This window comes from Hemiscyllium ocellatum, chromosome 20 (assembly GCF_020745735.1).
Source record: "Hemiscyllium ocellatum isolate sHemOce1 chromosome 20, sHemOce1.pat.X.cur, whole genome shotgun sequence".
NCBI classification, from domain to species: Eukaryota; Metazoa; Chordata; class Chondrichthyes; order Orectolobiformes; family Hemiscylliidae; genus Hemiscyllium; species Hemiscyllium ocellatum.
The window spans coordinates 59,168,296-59,186,064 of NC_083420.1; the positions used below are offsets into that span (position 1 = coordinate 59,168,296).

General features: G+C 45.1%; 1 protein-coding gene across 1 annotated transcript in view; it reads left to right on the forward strand.

Moving 5' to 3' along the window:
- The first annotated feature begins 2,346 nt into the window (after window positions 1–2,346).
- LOC132825295 (phospholipase A2-like) overlaps window positions 2,347–17,769 on the forward strand; it is a 34,825-nt gene continuing 19,402 nt past the window's right edge. Inside the window, exon 1 of the mRNA XM_060840399.1 lies at window positions 2,347–2,455. Coding sequence (XP_060696382.1) covers window positions 2,347–2,455 — 109 coding nt within the window. The remainder of the gene's footprint in view (window positions 2,456–17,769) is intronic.

Genomic DNA, 17,769 nt, shown 5'->3' on the forward strand with positions numbered 1-17,769 from the left:
TACTCATCAAGAATTCTCCTGACTCTGCCACTTGTCCCAAGAAGTCACAGCTTCAGAATAAAGGGGTTAGCCATGGGACAACAATCTTAGGGATTTGATAGTCTTTAGAATTCTCTGCCCCAGTCAATGAGTACATTCAGGATTGATTGGATGGATAGAGTTTTAGACAGTAAGGGAATTCAGGGATATGGGAATAGTGCGAAAAAAATCTCACAAGAGCAGGCTTGAGGATTCTTTCATTCATGCATCAAGAATAGCTACTTCGATGAGGGACCAAAATGACCAATCCCAATTTTCATTCTTGATTTGAAGCGTGCCTAAACAACGGTAATGGATAGTTGAAATGGGGAGTACAACCATTGGCTATTTTAAGATGTCCTGTCTATCCAGTAACTGAAACTCTTCTCTGCCATTTGGAGCAGGTTATAAACTTTCTGTCAGCTTTAGGCATCAAGCCAGAGAGATAAACCCTAACCTTAATCCTAATGTTCAGCGCATTCAGGCAAAAGAAAGAATTAGGAATGCACTTTGCATTGAATTATCACTAATGTTTTAGGATCTAAATATAATTTTTCAGAAGATAATACTTCATTGTTGTAATGTGTGTGTCAGCACAACCACAATTCAATACTGCTTTTCATGCAGTACTGCCTGCAATTGAGAAATATGGAAGTTATATCAGTGCAATCCCACATTTCTAGTCCTATTAATTTACGTTAGGGCCAACTTAAACAGCAGATCTAGGAAGCAATGGGGGATAAGAATAGATGGATGACAGTGCATCAAGTGGCCAGCTCAGCAGTTCTCAGATAAAGTCTTCTGTTGTTCTTCACCTAAAAAACATTGTCCCAGTTTTAACTTGGTACAAGACTCAGACAGGTGTTATAGAGGCAAACCTTACACCATCCCAACTTGGAATTATAAAGTGATGGCTCAAAATCCTGGAGCTGTCTTCCTGACACTCCCTACACCTCATGGACAGCTGTGGTTCAAGAAAGCAGTTCGCCATCACCTTCTCAAAGGCAATTAGTGGTGGGCACTAAGTGCTTGCATTGTCAGCAGCACCCACATCCCATGACCAACCTTCTTTTGAAAAGCACAGTGTGATTTAAATTGTGTGAGATCCAGACACTTATAACTGCCAGAGGTTATCTGAGTGGTTTCAGTTAATAACCAACTCGCGTGGGCAGGAAGTACAAACACCAGGGTGCAGCATTTTGGGAAGTCATCTGAGTAAGGCCTCATGACACTTGGGCTTGTTATTAAAAGAGAATTTGAGAAACACTCTTGGGAGGAAGAGGATATCTAGATTTTACTTAAGACCATAAGACATAGGAGCAGGTTTTAGGGCATTTGGCCCATCGAGTCTGCTCCACCATTCAATCATGGCTGTGATAGGATTTTCAACCCATTTTCCCACTTTCTCCCCATAACCTTTGATCCCCTTGACAATCAAGAACTTAACCATCTCTGTCTTAAATATACTCAATGACCTGGGCTGCACAACCTTCTGTGGCAATGAATTCCACAGGTTCACTGCTGTCTGACGAACAAAGTTACTCTTTATCTCCATTCTAAAGGGTCTTCCCTTTACTCTTAGGCTGTGCCACTGGGTCCTTGTCTCTCCTGCCAATGGAAACATCTTTCCAATGTCCACTTGTTCCAGGCCATTCAGTATTCTGCACATTTCAATCAGATCACCCCCTCATCCTTCGAAATCCATCGACTATAGTCACAGAGTCCTCAGACATTCCTCAAACGTTAAGCTGTTCATTCTTGGGATAATTCTCGTGAACCTCCTCTGGACTCACTCCAGGGCCAGTACACCCTTCCTGATGTATGGAACCCAAAATTGCTCTCAATACTCTAAATGTGGTCTGACCAGAGTCTTAGAAAGCCTCAGAAGCAGATACTTATGGGGCCTGGGGGACAACTGGTGCTCCTGACCCCACGAAGAAAAATTTAAAAAATCTTAAATACCCTATTAAGGTCATCAGTTCTATTCAGTCTGTCTTTGACTGGAGGGAAAGCCACAATCACTCCCCAAATCCATGAGGAGTAAAATTGCAGTCAGGCCTGCACGTATTAGTTGACCCCAGTTTGTTTATTTAAAGAAGAACTCCACTTTCCACTTTGGCCTTTTCAGAAAATTATAATGGAAAACATCGATTGACAACAGAGATGTCACTTGGAATGCCTTGTCCAAGAGCAGAATTGAATGTAGGTGATAGGAGTCTCAGCTACTGGCTGCAGAATTGGCGCAGTGTTGCCTATTTCAGAAAAAGCTGTCGAATCGGGTCCTTAACTGGTTACTGGGAGACCTCTATTGGGATCAGGGACCTCGGGATGGGTCCCATCCCTTCAACCTCCCCCCGTGATCTGCTGGCCAACATCTGTGCAACGCTCAGTAATGCACCCGAGCATGGCACAAGCACACAACGAGAGATGAGCGATGGTGAGAGAAGAGTTTTGCACAAGAAGTGGGAACCCATCCTCCCTGATGCTGGTTTCTTTGATGTTGAAATATCCTCTCTGGAAGTCCCTTTGGCCATTCCATACGGCAAGTTCTAAGCTTACTGTTGGCTAATGAGCTGAGGCAGTTGCCCACCCAAGATCCTCAGTTGGCTTTGGGTGAGAGGGTCATTAACTAGCATGAGCTGAAAATGTGTTGCTGGTCAAAGCACAGCAGGCCAGGCAGCATCTCAGGAATAGAGAATTTGACGTTTCGAGCATAAGCCCTTCATCAGGAATGAGACAGAGTAGCCAAGCAGGCTAAGATAAAAGGTAGGAAGGAGGGACTTGGGGGAGGGGCGATGGAGGTGGGATAGGTGGAAGGAGGTCAAGGTGAGGGTGATAGGCCAGAGTGGGGTGGGGGCGGAGAGGTCAGGAAGAGGATTGCAGGTTAGGAGGGCGGTGCTGAGTTGAGGGAACCCACTGAGACAAGGTGGGGGGAGGGGAAATGAGGAAACTGGAGAAATCTGAATTCATACCTTGTGATTGGAGGGTTCCCAGGCGGAAGATGAGGCGCTCCTCCTCCAGCCGTCGTGTTGTTATGTTCTGCCGGTGGAGGAGTCCAAGGACCTGCATGTCCTCGGTGGAGTGGGAGGGAGAGTTACCACAGGGTGGTTGGGTTGGTTGGTCCTGGCACAAGCACACAACGAGAGATGAGCGATGGTGAGAGAAGAGTTTTGGACAAGAAGTGGGAACCCTGAGGTGTTCTCTGAAGCGTTCCGCAAGTAAGCGGCCTGTCTCTCCAATATAGAGGAGGCCACATCGGGTGCAGCGGATGCAATAGATGATGTGTGTGGAGGTACAGGTGAACTTGTGGCGGATATGGAAGGATCCCTTGGGGCCTTGGAGGGAAGTGAGTGTGGAGGTGTGGGCGCAAGTTTTACATTTCCTGCGGTTGCAGGGGAAGGTGCCGGGGGTGGAGGTTGGGTTGGTGGGGGGGTGTGGATCTGACGAGGGAGTCACGAAGGGAGTGGTCCTTGCGGAACGCTGATAGGGGAGGGGAGGGAAATATATCCTTGGTGGTGGGGTCCGTTTGGAGATGGCGGAAATGACGGCGGATGATACGTTGTATGCGGAGGTTGGTGGGGTGGTAGGTGAGAACCAGTGGGGTTCTGTCTTGGTGGCGGTTGGAGGTGCGGGGCTCAAGGGCGGAGGAGCGGGAAGTGGAGGAGATGCGGTGGAGGGCATCGTCGATCACGTCTGGGGGGAATCTGCGGTCCTTGAAGAAGGAGGCCATCTGGGCTGTGCGGTGTTGGAACTGGTCCTCCTGGGAGCAGATGCGGCGGAGATGAAGGAATTGGGAATATGGGATGGCGTTTTTGCAGGGGGCAGGGTGGGAGGAGGTGTAGTCCAGGTAGCTGTGGGAGTCAGTCGGTTTATAATAGATGTCTGTGTTGAGTCGGTCGCCCGAGATAGAGATGGAAAGGTCTAGGAAGGGGAGGGAGGAGTCTGAGACAGTCCAGGTGAATTTCAGGTCGGGATGGAAGGTGTTAGTAAAGTTGATGAACTGTTCAACCTCCTCGTGGGAGCACGAGGCAGCGCCGATACAGTCATCGATGTAGCGGAGGAAAAGGTGGGGGGTGGTGCCAGTGTAGTTGCGGAAGATGGACTGTTCCACATATCCTACGAAGAGGTTCTCATTCCTGATGAAGGGCTTATGCTCGAAACGTTGAATTCTCTATTCCTGAGATGCTGCCTGGCCTGCTGTGCTTTGACCAGCAACACATTTTCAGCTGTGATCTCCAGCATCTGCAGACCTCATTTTTTACTCATTAACTAGCATGTCCACCCTTGGGCAGAGTTGAGAATGTGCCCCTGCTCTCCACCAGTTTGCCGTACTAAGCTTGAGCTCATCATCAAATTCATCTTGGAGGAAGGCATTAAATTCTGGCCCATGAGCGGACAGTTCACACTAGCAAATGTAAGCAGTTCTGATTCTGTTCCCAACAGGGTTGAGCCCATATGTATGCAATTCTCCCAAATCTGATTGGCAATTTCACATAGAGGTGCTCTGCAAAAGCAAATTGTTGCTGATGCTGGAGATCATCAATAGAATGCTGGAAATACTCAGCAGGTGAGCCAGCGATAATAGAGAGCGAATGTTGAGATGTTCAGATGAAATGATAAGTCTGCTTTTCTAACCACTTGCATATGTTGCACAGACCTGCTGAGTATTTTCAGCATTTTCATTTCTTATTCTACAAGGATATTTGATTTGAACAAAACATGTTGCATTCATTCATCTGAAGGTATTCTTACAAGATCAGGGCCAGAACATGTTAGATAGATGAGGTGGCAGAATTCTTACTTTACAGTACTTGACTGGGCAAGCTTGATGCTTCAGTATAGCATCCTTTGCCACAATACACACAAGAAAGTAATCAGAATGTCAGTAAATAGCCCAAAGGTATCCAGTGCATCAGTGTGCAAAGTTAGTACATTAGCAAATTGCTGACTCAGAATCTACAAAGTAATCTTCTTACATTACATTGAACTCCAGGAAAAAGACCAAATGTAGCCCTAACTTAACAAAGTGTCCCTTGTACTCATTCTACAGGAAGGATAGGTTTAAATAACCTTGCACTGCAGGCTTTGAATTTTCGAAAAGTTTGTGAGATTTTCCTTCATGCTACACTGTACCAGAATGTTTGCTGTTAGAGTGAGTATGATTTATTGTAGTGCTAGGCAATCTCATTAAAGAATGGTTGCTTACATAATTCAAACAAAATCTCGTGTAGATTTCCATTTGACTGAATGTAAAAGGCATTAAGTTTCGATTCCTTTTCGAGCTGTTACTATATGCATGCTTTCAGGAAATGATGGCATTGGAGGGTTTAAGCAGCTGGCATTAGTTCCAGTCCATTTGAGAAAACCAGAAAATCATCATCTCATCCCATTCCTGAGTCCAAGTCTAGATCTGCCTGCGTTTTCATCAATGGAATTCCTGCTCTTCAGTCTATTTTTACTGCTATCAGGTAAACCATCTTAACATAACTCTTTACTAAAAAGCAGTTCCTCATTTCAATTCATTTTTATGTGCATATGTACTAGGAACCGTATTTCCACTAACACCATAAAGTTCTACAAGAAATGCTAAAAAGAATAATTGTGTTAAAGCTGACCCTGCAGTCAATATATCTCTATGAGTCTATGACTCTATAATTGATATTTTGTACTTAAAGATTACAAGTCTCCCAGCAAGTCACTGAGGGAATTTAACAACAGTAGAACTTTCTGTTCTAATGGAGGAGACATTAGAGATAATAAAACTGGTGGAAAATTGAACAGTCCTAAATTTTGTTCCTAAGTCAGTGACGTGGCAATGTCGGAGGAATGAAGGGTAACATAAATTGAGAATTGCGCTTGGTTTTTCAAGTCTGCAAAATTGATTTGCAATGGAGGTGTTTTACTTTACAATTTCTGTCACATTAGGGCTTTATCCTATCAAAATTCTGAACGATGCTTAGGACTCTGGTTAATGGGAGTACAGGTATTTGAGGTTCCACTTCACTATCAGAAACACTCTCTTTTTTTTCTTTCTTCACACTCACTGCTAGTCTTTTAGGTTAACTCTTCCATAAAGATAATACATTTCTGTTTGAGTTACAAAGCTGTCCCCTGGAATGAAGGGACGAATAGATTACTGTTTCCCTATTGTTTTGTATTTTGATTTGTTTTGCGTAGACCTTGTTCGATATAACCTGGTTACTGAATACAAAGTCTGCTTCACCTCCTTTTGCAAATCATAATCTGACTTCGATGTGACCCAAGCTGCGACTGTCTCTTAGACAATGTGCCATGCAATACCAAGATTTGCCAGTGCTAACAAAGTGATTGACTAGTCTGCATATCGTTCTTTAATGAGGTTCCATGGTGAACTAGAGCCTGATTTTGTTTATTAATTGCAAATGCAGCAGATTTTCTACTCATGCAGGATCCTACTTATGTTCATTTTGAGGCAATGAGGGATCTGAACAGACTCCTATTATACTTTGGCAGAATGACCTTCGACGGTAGTCTTTCCCCACTGTGCCTTGGTGGGACTTGCCCCAAGCATTAGTGCATCTCTCAGCACGTAGTCCTGGATCTTGGAATGCGCCAGTCTGCAACACTCAGTTGGGGTCAACTTCTTGTTCTGGAAGACCAATGTGTTTTGGTCACACCAAAGATCATCTTTCACCAAGTTGATGGTCCTCTAGGCGCAGTCAATGTTTGTCTCATTGTGCATCCCAGGGAACAGACTGTAGAATACAGAGGTTTGCATCACTGAGCTGCTCGGAACAAATCTCAACAAAAACTATTGCATTTCTCTCCAGAGTGTTACCTTGTGGGCGGCACGGTGGCACAGTGGTTAGCACTGCTGCCTCACAGCGCCTGAGACCCGGGTTCATTTCCCGACTCAGGCGACTAACTGTGTGGAGTTTGCACGTTCTCCACGTGTCTGCGTGGGTTTCCTCTGGGTGCTCCGGTTTCCTCCCACAATCCAAAGATGCGCGGGTCAGGTGAATTGGCCATGCTAAATTGCCCGTAGTGATAGGTAAGAGGTAAATGTAGGGGTATGGGTGGGTTACGCTTCGGCGGGTCGGTGTGGACTTGTTGGGCCAAAGGGCCTGTTTCCACACTGTAAGTAATCTAATCTAATAGAAGAGGACATAAATTTAAGGTGAAGGGTGGAAGGTATAGGGGGGACGTCAGGGGTAGGTTCTTTACCCAGAGAGTGGTGGGGGCATGGAATGCGCTGCCTGTTGGAGTGGCAGAGTCAGAATCATTGGTGACCTTTAAGCGGCAATTGGATAGGTACATGGATAGGTGCTTAAGCTAGGACAAATGTTCGGCACAACATAGTAGGCCGAAGGGCCTGTTCTGTGCTGTATTGTTCTATGTTCTATGTTCATGCAAGCCTTTGGTAAGAAGCTATACGTTGTACACATCCTAGTTGTGAGGAATGGTCAATTCTAGTTGTAAGGAGCATGAGCTGCTAAATGTTGTAGCACTTTTTATGTTTCAGCCCTGACAAATGTATAAAAGGCAATACCACTGTGGTGCCAGTAGTGCAACACTGAAGGCTGCAATGAAGTGACAGACACTGATTGTACACAAGGTATTAGTTGGAGATGTTTGGCACCCAACCTCCTTCAGTGGTGGCCTTATAATGCTAACTCACATTCATAAGAGCATGAAGCATTAAGTATGCATTTTGGCCAAACACACCGAATATTTATCTTCTTGTGGCACTGGTGCCAGGTCCTCTTGAGCTTCCCAGGGGTGGGAACTTCCCCAGCAACCTTTGTCCAGTCTGACTTTTGTCAGTTGGACTAACATCATGCTGCCATATTCAAGGAAAAGGATTTCCCTTCTCTCGTGGACACCGCCTGTTGGGAGGCATCACTAAAGGGTGATGCTGCTTTTTGCCTGAGTCACTGACATCTCCAGGAGACTGTTCAGCTGAGGAATAGCAGGATGCTAACGAACACAGGGAATGATGGAGAAACTCAGTAGATCTGACGGCATATGTGGAGGGAGAAAAACAGAGTTAACACTTTGAGTCCAAAATAACTTCTTCAGAATTGATAGCGGTTGGATAAGAGTTCTTTTATACTTTAGAGAGAGGAAGCGCAAGAGCTCAGATGCTAGAGACTCAGTGCCAAAGGAGCTGTTAATGGTGGCGAAAGAGACATTAAGATGAACAGAGATGTGAAAGGGAGAGTGTGAATCATCTCCATTGGGAACAACGAGCAAAGTAAACAAAACACAAACTAGAAAAGGCCACGAGGATTATTGGGGGTGGAAGTGTGAGTGAACGTACACAAAATGGGGAACAGACACATTCCAGTCAGGCTGTAAAGTTATGGAATTCAGCATTGAATCCAAGAAGCTGTAATGTGCCTAAGTGGAAAATGGGGTTTTGTTCCTTCAGTTTGTGTTGTGTTTTGTGGAAAATTACAGTGGCTCAGGACAAAAATGGTAGCATGTCTGCAGGGTAGAAAGGTATTAAAATGACAAGAAACTGGGCAGTCCGGAGCATTCCTATGAACTGAGCAGAGGTGTCCTGCAAGGTAATCATCCAGTCTATGTTTGGTGTCCCCAGTGAGCAGCCAAAGCAGTAGGCTAGACTAAAAGAAGTACAAGTGAAATGCTACTTCACCTGGAAGGTGTGTATGGAGCCTTGAAGAGTGAAGAGAGAGGAGGTGAATGGGCAAGCGTCATAGCTTCTTCGATCGTATGGGAACATGCCGTAAGGAGTGATGGAAGAGTGAAGCAGGGGATCATGAAGGAGCTGTCCATGTGAAGTGTTGACAGTAGAGGGACAGGAGGATCTTATTTAGCTGGTAGAAATGGCCGAAGGTGACCCTTTGAATGTGGAGAATCGTGTGGTTGAAATTAAGGTTCAGGGGAACCCTATCGTGGTTCTGGGATGGAGTAGAAGTGGTGAGGTCTCCCTGTAACTCAATTCCTGCAGTCCTGGCAACATCCTTGTAAATCTTTTCTGCATCCTCTCAAGTTTAACAGCATCATTCCAAAAGAAAGGTGACCAGAATTCTAACAGTGGCCTAACCAATGTCCCAGTGAACTTGTAATGGATCTTGGTGGACAGCCTATCTTAGAAATGAAATGAATAAAGTCAATGAGAGGTGGAGAGCTCATGGTCTTATGCTTAGGATGGGGGATTTCAAGACTAGGGTGTACATTTTTTTAAGGTGAGAGGAGAGAGATTTTAAGACATGAGGGGCCAATCTTTTACACAGAGGGTGGTTATCATGTGGAATGAGCTTCCTGAGGAAGTGATGTATGTGGATATAATCACAGCATTTGGATAAGTACATGAATAGGAAAGGTTTGGAGGGATATGGGTCAAGTGCAGGCAGGTGGGACTAGTTTAGTTTGGGATTATATTCAGCATGGACTGGTGGGACTGAAGGGTCTGTTTCCATGCTGTCTGACTCAATGACTCTATAAGGAAGAGAAAGGAAGAGTTAGCAATGAAGGTGAGAGAAGAGTGGCAGTTGGAAACAAAACAGATTAATTTTCCAAATCCAGACAAGAACAGGGAGCAGCACTGAAGACATCATTAGTATTTCAGAGAAAGAGTTGTGTCTGCGAGCCAAGTAGGACTGGAACAAGGAATGTTCCACATGTCCCACAACAAGACAGGCATAGCTGGAACCTGTGTGGGTATCCATGGCAACATCTTTGACATGGAGGAAATGAGATGAGTTAAAGGAAACTTGTTGAAAGTGAGAATGAGCTGAGATTGGCGAAGGAGGCTGGTGGTGGTTAGATTCTGTGCAAGCCTACTGTTTTCAAGGAAGAAGCAGAGAGCATTCAGGCCATCCTGATGGGGAGTGGGTCTGTGGAGGGATTGCACATCCGTGCTGAAGAGGACTTGGTTTGAGTCAGACAACTGGAAATTGTGGAACTGGCTTAAAACATCTGAAGAATAGCATCCACAGTATTTTGCTTTTAGTTGAGGTATGTTTTTGAGTTGCAGAGAATGAAATGCTGTCAGGGTCTGAGTTAAATTTGGTACCCTGGCACTGGAACCCAGAAGATCCTGGTGGGGCAAGTAACATCCTATCTGTAAGTTTTGGCATTTTACCCACACGTACACATATAATAGGCTGCAAAAAATATAATTCTTTGAGAAACCTTGCCCCAAAGAAACTCCTGCCTTTAGATCTGCCTCCACTTAAGAAAAGAAAAATCCACCCGGCAATTGCAATGACTGGTTCAGTTACATTTGGATTAGTAATGACTCTAAAGTGAACAATCATTCATCTGGATTTATACTATTTTGACAACTTTAAACTATTGAGGCATGGAATACAGAGATTGGTTGTCAATGCTCATTTCCCACCCATTATTCATCTTTGATTTGCTTGCTAATGGTCCTTTCTCATCTCAAACTGTCACAAAACTCTATTCTTGATGATACAACCTCAATAAATGATCCCTCAACTTGTGCAAGATGACATTGTTTATGTGCACCACAATGTTGTCCAGCATTAGTAGCCTGCCCAACAACAGGATATTTGAAAGTGGTAGATTTGAGGATGAAAATGCTGGCAAGTGACATTTGGAGATGGTTAGACTGTCTCGATAATGGTCATTACCTGTGGAGCGCAACTGTTGCTTGCACTTATGAGCCCAACTATGAATGTTGTCCAGGGTCTTTTGAAATGCAGTCTTGGATTGCTTCATTGCCTGAAGAGTTGTGAATGGTAACTGTATAGTTGTGAAAACTGAAAATGTGTTGCTGGTTAAAGCACAGCAGGTCAGGCAGCATCCAAGGAACAGGAAATTCGACGTTTCGGGCCAGAGCCCTTCATCAGGAATGAGGAGAGGGTGCCAGGCAGGCTAAGATAAAAGGTAGGGAGGAGGGACTTGGGGGAGGGGCGATGGAGATGTGATAGGTGGAAGGAGGTCAAGGTGATGGTGATAGGCCAGAGTGGGGTGGGGTCGGAGAGGTCAGGAAGAGGATTGCAGGTTAGGAGGGCGGTGCTGAGTTCAAGGGAATCGACTGAGACAAGGTGGGGGGAGGGGAAATGAGGAAACTGGAGAAATCTGACTTCATCCCTTGTGGTTGGAGGATTCCCAGGCGGAAGATGAAGCGCTCTTCCTCCAACCGTCGTGTTGTTATGTTCTGGCGATGGAGGAGTCCAAGGACCTGCATGTCCTCGGTGGAGTGGGAGAGAGAGTTAAAGTGGTGAGCCATGGGGTGGTTGGGTTGGTTGGTCCGGGTGTCCCAGAGGTGTTCCCTGAAGCGTTCCGCAAGTAGGCGGCCCGTCTCCCCAATATAGAGGAGGCCACATCGGGTGCAGCGGATGCAATAGATGATGTGTGTGGAGGTGCAGGTGAATTTGTGGCGGATATGGAAGGATCCCTTGGGGCCTTGGAGAGAAGTAAGGGAGGAGATGTGGGCGCAAGTTTTGCATTTCCTGCGGTTGCAGGGGAAGGTGCCGGGAGTGGAGGTTGGGTTGGTGGGGGGTGTGGACCTGACGAGGGAGTCACGAAGGGAGTGGTCTTTGCGGAACGCTGATAGGGGAGGGGAGGGAAATATATCCCTGGTGGTGGGGTCCGTTTGGAGGTGGCGGAAATGACAGCGGATGATACGCTGTATACGGAGATTGGTGGGGTGGTAGGTGAGAACCAGTGGGGTTCTGTCTTGGTGGTGGTTGGAGAGGCAGGGCTCAAGCGCGGAGGAGCGGGAAGTGGAGGAGATGCGGTGGAGGGCATCGGCGATCACGTCTGGGGGGAATCTGCGGTCCTTGAAGAAGGAGGCCATCTGGGCTGTACAGTATTGGAACTGGTCCTCCTGGGAGACAGGCATAGCTGGGGCCCGTGCGGGTGCCCATGGCAACTCCTTTAGTTTGGAGGAAGTGGGAGGATTGGAAAGAGAAGTTATTCAGGGTGAGGACCAGTTCAGTCAGTCGAAGGAGGGTGTCAGTGGAAGGGTACTGGTTGTTGTGGTGGGAAAGGAAGAAGCGGAGGGCTTTGAGTCCTTCGTGATGGGGGATGGAGGTGTACAGGGACTGGATGTCCATCATGAAGATAAGGCGTTGGGGACCGGGGAAGTGAAAATCATGGAGGAGGTGGAGGGCATGGGTGGTGTCCCAAACGTAGGTAGGGAGTTCTTGGACTAAAGGGGACAGAACCGTGTCGAGGTACGCGGAAATGAGTTTGGTGGGGCAGGAGCAGGCTGAGACAATGGGTCGGCCGGGGCAGTCAGGTTTGTGAATTTTGGGCAGGAGGTAGAAACGGGCGGTGCGGGGTTGTGGGACTATGAGGTTGGAGGCAGTGGATGGGAGATCCCCAGAGGTGATGAGGTTATGGATGGTCTGGGAGATGATGGTTTGGTGGTGGGAGGTGGGGTCATGGTCAAGGGGGCAATAAGAGGAGGCGTCCGCGAGCTGACGTTTGGCCTCAGCGGTATAAAGGTCGGTGCGCCAAACTACTACTGCGCCTCCCTTATCTGCCGGTTTGATGGTGAGGTTGGGGTTGGAGCGGAGGGAGTGGAGGGCTGCACGTTCTGAGGGTGAGAGGTTGGAGTGGGTGAGAGGGGTGGACAGGTTGAGTCGGTTAATGTCGCGGCAGTAGTTAGCTATAAATAGATCGGGGGCGGGTAAGAGGCCAGCATGGGGTGTCCAGGTGGATGGGGTGTGTTGGAGGCGGGAGAAGGGGTCGTCAGAGGGTGGGCGGGAGTCTTGGTTGTAAAAGTAGGCACGGAGGTGAAGGCGGCGGAAGAATTGTTCAATATCTCGCCGCGTGTTGAACTCATTAATCTGAGGGCGTAGGGGAATGAAGGTGAGGCCTCTGCTGAGAACTGATCTTTCATCCTCAGAGAGGGGGAGGTCTGGAGGGATGGTGAAGATCCGGCAAGGTTGGGAGCTAGGACCTGGTGTGGGACTGGAGCTGGGGGTGGGGGCGGGGTTAGGGGCGGAGACAGAGATCGACGTTGTGAAAACTGTATAGTTGTTGGCAAACATCTTTCCTTCTGGCATTATCATTGATGAAGCATCAGATGGTGGGTGGGCTGTGCTGTGCTGAGGAACCCCTGCAGAAATGCCCTGAAGCTGAGATAACAATAACCAACAGCCTTTTATCCTTTTTATACACTTGTCTAGCAAAACGCTATCAGTCCCATGTTTTAGACTATGAATTGAATTAATATCTTGTTACTCCCAGTGATGTTTCTAAATTTATATTAGTTCCAATTGGAATATCCCAAGCCATTAAACTCTCAGGTGAGGAGGGTTGCACTGGCTTCCTGCATTTCTATACCCAGCAGCCCCCACCACACACACACACACACACACACACACATACACACACCCTCAGTTGTGTGCAACAAGGTTAATTTGAAAATGATCCTTGCCTTTCAGCTAGAGGTTTTACCTTTCTCCTAGACTCAAACAAACTTCTGTTTTAAAAGAAGTCAATGGAATAGGCTTGAGGGGCAAATTCCTTTGAATTTAATTGCTTTTTTCGATGATGTAGGTAAACTTGCACTTTTTTGGTGCTTTTCAGTCTCAGGACATTCCAAGGAGATTTACAGCCAGATTAGGTGTAAATGTACAGTACCTGTAATATGGGAATGGGTCTGTGTGGACTTGCTGGGCCAAGGGATTCTATGATATGATTCTATGATATAATTTAACCAGGCTTTCTTGAGTTAACAGAGAAGAGTGAGTTTATTAGTTACTACACATAAGAAAAAATGCCAACACAGATTAGAAATAAGAGCTGAGTCCTAAAAGATATATGTAAAAAAATGCAGTTATATGAATCAATCTCTGAATTGTTCCTAAACAACGGGGAAGACGACATATTGGCCATTATTTGATTGCACTGGTAGTGTTGATAACAGTAGTTAAGCAGTCAGTTTTGTAGATTTTTAGTTTTGTAAGCTGATTGAAACTCCTCTGTCCTGATTTCTACTGATTTGCAGCATTTGACTGAAAAGAAACAACCTCTTATTTTACCTGCAGTGCAGGGTGCTAATTGGCTGTTCTCAATCTGTAACGTCCACAGCATACTGGACACACTCTAGAGCACAGCAGCTGTGATGAAGATCAATTTTAACCCCTACTTTATATTTTCCTGGAAGGGAAAACCACACAAATATCTGCAAGGGGTGACTGTCTGCTAAAGGGGTGGTGGTGGTAGGTGAGGAAGGGGATGTGGTGATAGTCAGCCCTTCATTATCTCAAGTCACGCTCTCTTTGTTTGAAGCTTCTTTGGGTGTTACAGTACATCAGTGCCATGAAGACATTATTCCAGTTAGCCACTAAATTTATATGTAGTTACTTTGTCTCTAGCTGTCCTCTTTTGAAAAGAACACATTTTTAAAATAAAGGTTAAAAAGCTTACAGTCAAGATTTCAACCCATCATCGTAACGCTTTTGATAGGACACAGTTCTATACTTCTGCTAATTTTTATGAAGGGGTGTTTCATAATTTCTCTCCTGAATGGCCTGGCTCTGAATTAAGCATCTTGTTATCGACTCCCCCACCAATGCAAGCAAACAGTTCTTCAAATATTTACTCAGTTTTCAACTCTTCCACAGTATTTGCCTCCACGTTCTCTGAGGGAAGTTGATTTCACACCCACGTTGTGTTCAGTATAAAGTGTTCAAATACAAGATCTGCACAGATGTTAATCAAATTCTGAATAAAGTTGTGATACTATTCTTCAATGATCAGAGACCACAGGGGCAGTATGGGTCTGGAAGTTGCAGTGAGTGTTGTCCATTTACTTATTGAGCTTGTGCTCAAATTTGGTCAGTCCTGGTGAAAAGAAAGTTTTCTCTGTCTACTGGTTTTTAGGTTTCCACCCATGCAGTGTAGCAGCAATGCAAAACTTAGTCTGAGAGGGCTTGTTTCTTATTGAAGACACTGAAGTAAAACAAAATCCCCTCCCAGAAATAACATCCTTCAAGCTAAAAAAAGTTTACAAACAAAAAGACTCTGTTGAACCTAATTCCCTTGTGTCTGCTAATTCTGAAAAGTAATCTGAATCCATGACAGAATGTTATGCTAAGTGAGCATCCTAGCCTTGGGTTGGGTGGATACTCATTTCAAAAATCTGTGGTTTGGTTAAAAAGTAAACATTTGTCGATAAAGAATGGCTAAGCCTGATTGAGACTCATTCGCACTCAATGTGTAAACGTGGGAGGAAGACTATGGACAGGAGACCTGGCAAAATAACTATACATCCAGCACCTTGTTATGTGTTTGAATCATTTTGCAAATCTTCATCAGAATTTGCCTTTTGCATTAATCCTTCTTGGGAAGAATTTTAACTGCGAGACGGTTTCAGCTGGTCAGAAATGGAGTTGAAAGTCTTCCACCATCATCAGTTTGTCACCTTGGCATTTTTAAATTCGGGGATCTCAAATGCATCCGGGCAGCTAGCCGCCCATCCAGGACAAATGGAAAGAGCTAACTTAGACAGGCAACAATTCTGAGACTGAATTTAGTCACTGGCAAAAGTGGATGATGAAGATATGGGTGGCTGGGACCGATTTGTTTTTATGTTTTTAATTCACTCACAGAATATAGGTGTCTCTGACCAGGCCACCATTTATTGCCCATCCCCAATTGCCCAGAGGGCAGTTAAGAAGTAATCACATTGCTGTGGGTCTGGAGTCACATGTAGGCTAGATTTCCTTCCCTATAGGGCATGTGTGAACTAGGTGGGCTTTCCTGATAATCATCTGTGGTTTCGTGGATATAATTAGATTGTTAATTAGAGATTTTTTTGTTCAATTCAAATTTCACTATCTGCCTCGGCACAATTTTCCAGGTCTCCGGAACATTAGCTGTGTTTCCTAGGTTAATAGTCTAGCGTTAATAGCACGAGGCCATCACCTCCCCTATTCGGGGTTCTTGAGATGTGAGTGTCATGGGCAAAGCCAGCTTTTATTGCCCATCCCCTTACTGTCCTTGAATAGTGAACCTGTTCTTAAATTGATACAGTCAAGCAGAAAATCATAACCTGATGTGTCGTTGTAAAAATGCTGGAACACAGTTATAAGGAGGCAATACCAGACCATTTAGAAAATCAAGATACAATTGGGTAAAAATCAATATAGTTTTGTGAATGGGAAATTATCTTTGACAGGTTTATTAGCCTTCTTTGAGGAAATAACCTCAATTACATTATTTAATCATTTTAATTAAATTATTTCTTCTTATAATTTCTGTAATCAAAATGGTGCCAAATTATGGCAACTGATACACATTTCAATATCCCATTGAATATTTATAAATTCAACTGATAATAAATTGCCATTCTATTCTACCCAGCAAGGTGAATAAGAGGGAACCAGATGTAGAGTATATTTCAATTTTCAATAAAGTGCCTCATAAGAGATTACTGCAGGAGGTAACAGTTCATGATCAGAAACAAAAAAAGAAATTACAGGAAAAGCTCAGGAGGGCTGTGGATGTGTCACTGGACCTGAAACGTTAACTCTGCTTTCTCTGTACAGATGCTGCCAGACCTGCTGAGTTTTTCCAGCAATTTCTGTTTCTGATGTACAATAACCGCAGTTCTTTTGGTTCTAAGTGTTCACGATGTTGGTGGTGATATATTAGCATAAGTCAAGGATTAGATAACAACAGGGTCTAGGATAAAGAGGTGTTTTGGATACAGAACTGGCTCAAAGGTAGAAGACAGAGGGTGGTGGTGGAGGGTTGTTTTTCAGACTGGAGGCCTGTGACCAGTGGAGTGCCACAAGGATCGGTGCTGGGTCCTCTACTTTTTGTCATTTACATAAATGATTTGGATACGAGCATAAGAGGTACAGTTGGTAAGTTTGCAGATGACACCAAAATTGGAGGTGTAGTGGACAGTGAGGAAGGTTACCTCAGATTACAACAGGATCTGGACCAGGCGGGCCAATGGGCTGAGAAGTGGCAGATGGAGTTTAATTCAGATAAATGTGAGGTGCTGCATTTTGGGAAAGCAAATCTTAGCAGGACCTGTACACTTAATGGTAATGGTAAGGTCCTAGGGAGTGTTGCTGAACAAAGAAACTTTGGAGTGCAAGTTCATAGCTCCTTGAAAGCGGAGTCGCAGGTAGATAGGATAGTGAAGAAGACGTTTGGTATGCTTTCCTTTACTGGTCAGAGTATTGAGTATAGGAGTTGGGAGATCATGTTGCAGCTGTACAGGACATTGGTTAGGCCACTGTTGAAATATTGCGTGCAATTCTGGTCTCCTTCCTATCATAAAGATGTTGTGAAACTTGAAAGGGTTCAGAAAAGATTTACAAGGGTTGGAGGATTTGAGCTACAGGGAGAGGCTGAACAGGCTGGGGCTGTTTTCCCTGGAGTATCAGAGGCTGAAGGGTGACATTATAGAGGTTTACAAAATTATGAGGGGCATGGATAGGATAAATAGGCAAAGTCTTTTCCCCAGGTCGCGGAATCCAGAAGTAGAAGGCATAGGTTTAGTGTGAGAGGGGAAAGATATAAAAGAGACCTAAGGGGCAACTTTTTCACACAGAGGAATGAGCTGCCAGAAGAAGTGGTGGAGGCTGGTACAATTGCAACATTTAAGAGGCATTTGGATGGGCATATGAATAGGAAGCGTTTGGAGGGATATGGGCCGGGTGCTGGCAGATGGGACTAGATTGGGTTGGGACGAGTTGGACTCAAGGGTCTGTTTCCATGCTGTACATCTCTATGACTATGACTATGACTAAGTAGAGAGTGCCACATGAAATCACCATTCATGGATGAGGAGACTGTATT